The sequence below is a fragment of the Cucurbita maxima genome, unplaced genomic scaffold, assembly GCF_002738345.1.
Source record: "Cucurbita maxima cultivar Rimu unplaced genomic scaffold, Cmax_1.0 Cma_Scf00036, whole genome shotgun sequence".
In the NCBI taxonomy this organism is placed as follows: domain Eukaryota; kingdom Viridiplantae; phylum Streptophyta; class Magnoliopsida; order Cucurbitales; family Cucurbitaceae; genus Cucurbita; species Cucurbita maxima.
The window spans coordinates 1,045,083-1,047,900 of NW_019272052.1; the positions used below are offsets into that span (position 1 = coordinate 1,045,083).

The following is a 2,818-nucleotide window of genomic DNA, read 5'->3' on the forward strand; positions in this document are numbered from 1 at the left end:
GGATTTTATTTTTTTATTGTCTTGGCCTTTTGTGAGTGGGGGTGGCGACCCAAAATTAATACACCAATTTACACTCAATAATTAATTATTACTCCTTATTTTCATATTTAATCTTGAATCTTGATTTATAAATATTATTTAAAAGATGATATTTGTATGTGAGTTCATGTAATTGTGGTTTAATTCGTAAATTGATAACTTTAAAGCTAAACTACAGCATGCATTACAAAGTAGAGTTATTTTTTTGGTCATTATTTTGTTGATATGTATAACTAGCTAATGCACACAAACACCTTCAGACCAGCACATTTGTAAAACCCATCTGAAAAAGATTGAACACAAACTAACCCAATGAAACCAACAGAGATTTTTGCCTTGTTGAAGGAGTAATACGCCGATTTCAATGGAAGCTCCCATCCATCCCCTAGCAAATGCTGGGCATGTTGTTCCAACAAGACGACCCAAGGCTCCATTCGAGCACCCGCGACGATGAAACGTCTTCTTCTCCGTTGCCATTCAATTTGCGCGAGGACGGCCCGTTGTGCAGGTTGATGCCGAGGTCGTCGTCGCTGCTGCCAGGGTACCACTCTGGCACCGGCATTCCCGATTGGAAGTTGTTGAGTAGGCTCATTAAGTCATCGTCGTCCATTGAGTTCATCTCCTCTAATGGTTCCATTCTTGGTTTCTTTCCTGTATTTGCTTCAAAAGGTTACTCAAACCGTACAAGGGGTTGTCTTTATATTCAATAAAGATTATGTGGAATAATTAAAAATTTAACTTTTCCCCTCCCATTTTGATCATCGTTTAAAATTCCCACATTTAAGCTCAATATGTTAAAAATTAGTAATATTGTGTGAATTATTAATTGATTAAAATTTAGTTGATCCAAAGGTTTAGAAGGTAAAATTTTGCACAAGGATTGAGAAACTCACGAGATGATGAATACGAGGAGCTGAACTCATCGGAATAATTTTCAGCGGCGGCGGCGGCCTCCTCTCCGCCACTGCTTCCTAAAACTGATTCTGCATGTAAATTAGCATCATCTTCCTCTGTAGATCCTTGTTCTGTCCTCTGTTTCAACTCCCCGGCGGAGGAGGTTTCTTCTTTCGACTGCTTCTCATTACGAGACCGCGCTTCGGCCTCCTGCAGTACAACGTCAAGCAATCCACTGTTTGTTCCCACCATGATCCCATCGCCGCCGCTTGTCCCGGAGGAGGCCGGAGTGGTGGAGAGCGGCGGCGTTTGGATTGAAGGAAGCTCTGTTTCCAACCCCGGAATCAGGTGATGGTACGGAGCTCCAAGAATCATCGAATTCAGACCCGAATTAGAATTACACACATAATAATCTCCATAATTCAACTGGAAGGAGGCCTGCGGTGGGGTCGAGAGGGATTGATTCATCTGTTGCCCAATTTGTGAAAATGGAGAAACAGGGGAAAGAGGCAGAGCAAATCTACCACCGTTGTTATTTTCGGGAAAAAAATTGAATTGGCTGGTGGGTGCCGCATAAAGCGACGACCCATCGCTGAAATTCTTCTGGGAATTGTCGATTGATGAAGAGAAGTTGAAGATCGAAACAGAATTTGGGTGGTTGTTGTTGAAATCGGGTTTATGTCGAATGGCAGAGAAGTTGGTGGCAACCGCGGCGGCAGAGGAAGAGTGGTGCTGTTGTTGTTGTTGGTGGTGGTGGTGTTGATGTTGCTGGAGATGAAACGCCATCGCTTCCTGCTGAATTTCAAGAGGGTAAAGCGGCAAACCGGCCCTTTGGCGACGCTTCATTCGGGTGTTCCAGTAATTCTTAATTTCGTTGTCGGTTCTTCCAGGTAACTGCAACACAAAAACTGGGTGTCAGAGACGAAGATTTCAGTCGAGAATTAATCGCGGAATTGAGAGTCAAAGGTAGAAGACAAAATCAAACTCCAAATCAATTAAAAGTTGACGACACAGAGAATCACAAACCAATAAAACAATGATATATATTTTTAAAAATTTGAAAAGAGACAGGATTAGAGGTCACAATCAGCGAAATAATGCACAAAACCAGAAAAGGCAAAATTGGTCAAACAGAGACGTAAAGAACAGAGGATGAACAATTAAGAAAGAAAAAGAAGAAGAACACACCTGAGCAGCCATGCGAGCCCATTTATTGCCAAGCTTAGCATGAAGTTCAATGATGACCCTTTCTTCCTCCTGAGAAAAAGAACCCTTTTTGAGATTAGGCCTCAAATGGTTAGCCCAACGGAGCCGACAACTCTTCCCACACCGAGCCAATCCCGTATGTTTCTGAACCGCGTTCCAATTCCCTTCACCGTGTTTCTTCACATATTCAATCAAGATCCCATCTTCCGCCGCCGTCCACGGTCCTTTCTTCAACGCCCTCCCTCCGCCGTCGCAGCCGCCGTCGCCACTTGCAAGATGATGATGCTCCCCTTCGCTTCTCCCTTTCTCCCCTTTGCTCTCAACCATTTTCCCCTCAAATTTCTTCTTTTTTTTTCTCTTTTTCTTTTTCTTTTTCCTTTTCTTTTTCCTTCTTCAACCAGCCCACAAAATTCCTTCGTGGACCGTGATTGGAAATGCTGGTTATTATTAGATTTCCAAGAAGAGATTTTAATTAATCCCCACCACCCATAAAAAAAAACCCCGTCTTTGCAAGCTCTAATTCCCTCGACGGAATTTTGAACCCTTTTATTTTGGGTTTGTATTTGTATTTGTATTTCTATTTGTATTGTATTGTACGTAGAGACAAAGAGTGGCACCAAACAGGAAGAAGAACACGAAGAAGAAGAACAAAAAAAAAAAAAAGAAAAAAAAAAAAGAG

General features: G+C 42.1%; 1 protein-coding gene across 1 annotated transcript; it reads right to left on the reverse strand.

The window, feature by feature from the left end:
- Nucleotides 1-372: 372 nt before the first annotated feature.
- On the reverse strand, nucleotides 373-2,795 carry LOC111468176 (transcription factor MYB101-like). Its single transcript, XM_023113297.1, has 3 exons — nucleotides 2,122-2,795; nucleotides 933-1,827; nucleotides 373-690 (listed from the first exon to the last, which is right to left on the reverse strand). Exons 1-3 carry the CDS (start codon nucleotides 2,464-2,466, stop codon nucleotides 425-427), a joined length of 1,506 nt encoding a protein of 501 aa, XP_022969065.1. The 5' UTR covers nucleotides 2,467-2,795; the 3' UTR covers nucleotides 373-424.
- Nucleotides 2,796-2,818: the final 23 nt, after the last annotated feature.

Coding starts and splice junctions, on each gene's coding strand:
- LOC111468176 (XM_023113297.1), bottom strand. CDS start 2,466: ATGGTTGAGAGCAAAGGGGAGAAAGGGAGAAGCGAAGGGGAGCATCAT. Junction 1,828..2,121: donor GGGCTCGCATGGCTGCTCAG/GTGTGTTCTTCT, acceptor TTTGTGTTGCAG/TTACCTGGAAGAACCGACAA. Junction 691..932: donor CTCCTCGTATTCATCATCTC/GTGAGTTTCTCA, acceptor AAGCAAATACAG/GAAAGAAACCAAGAATGGAA.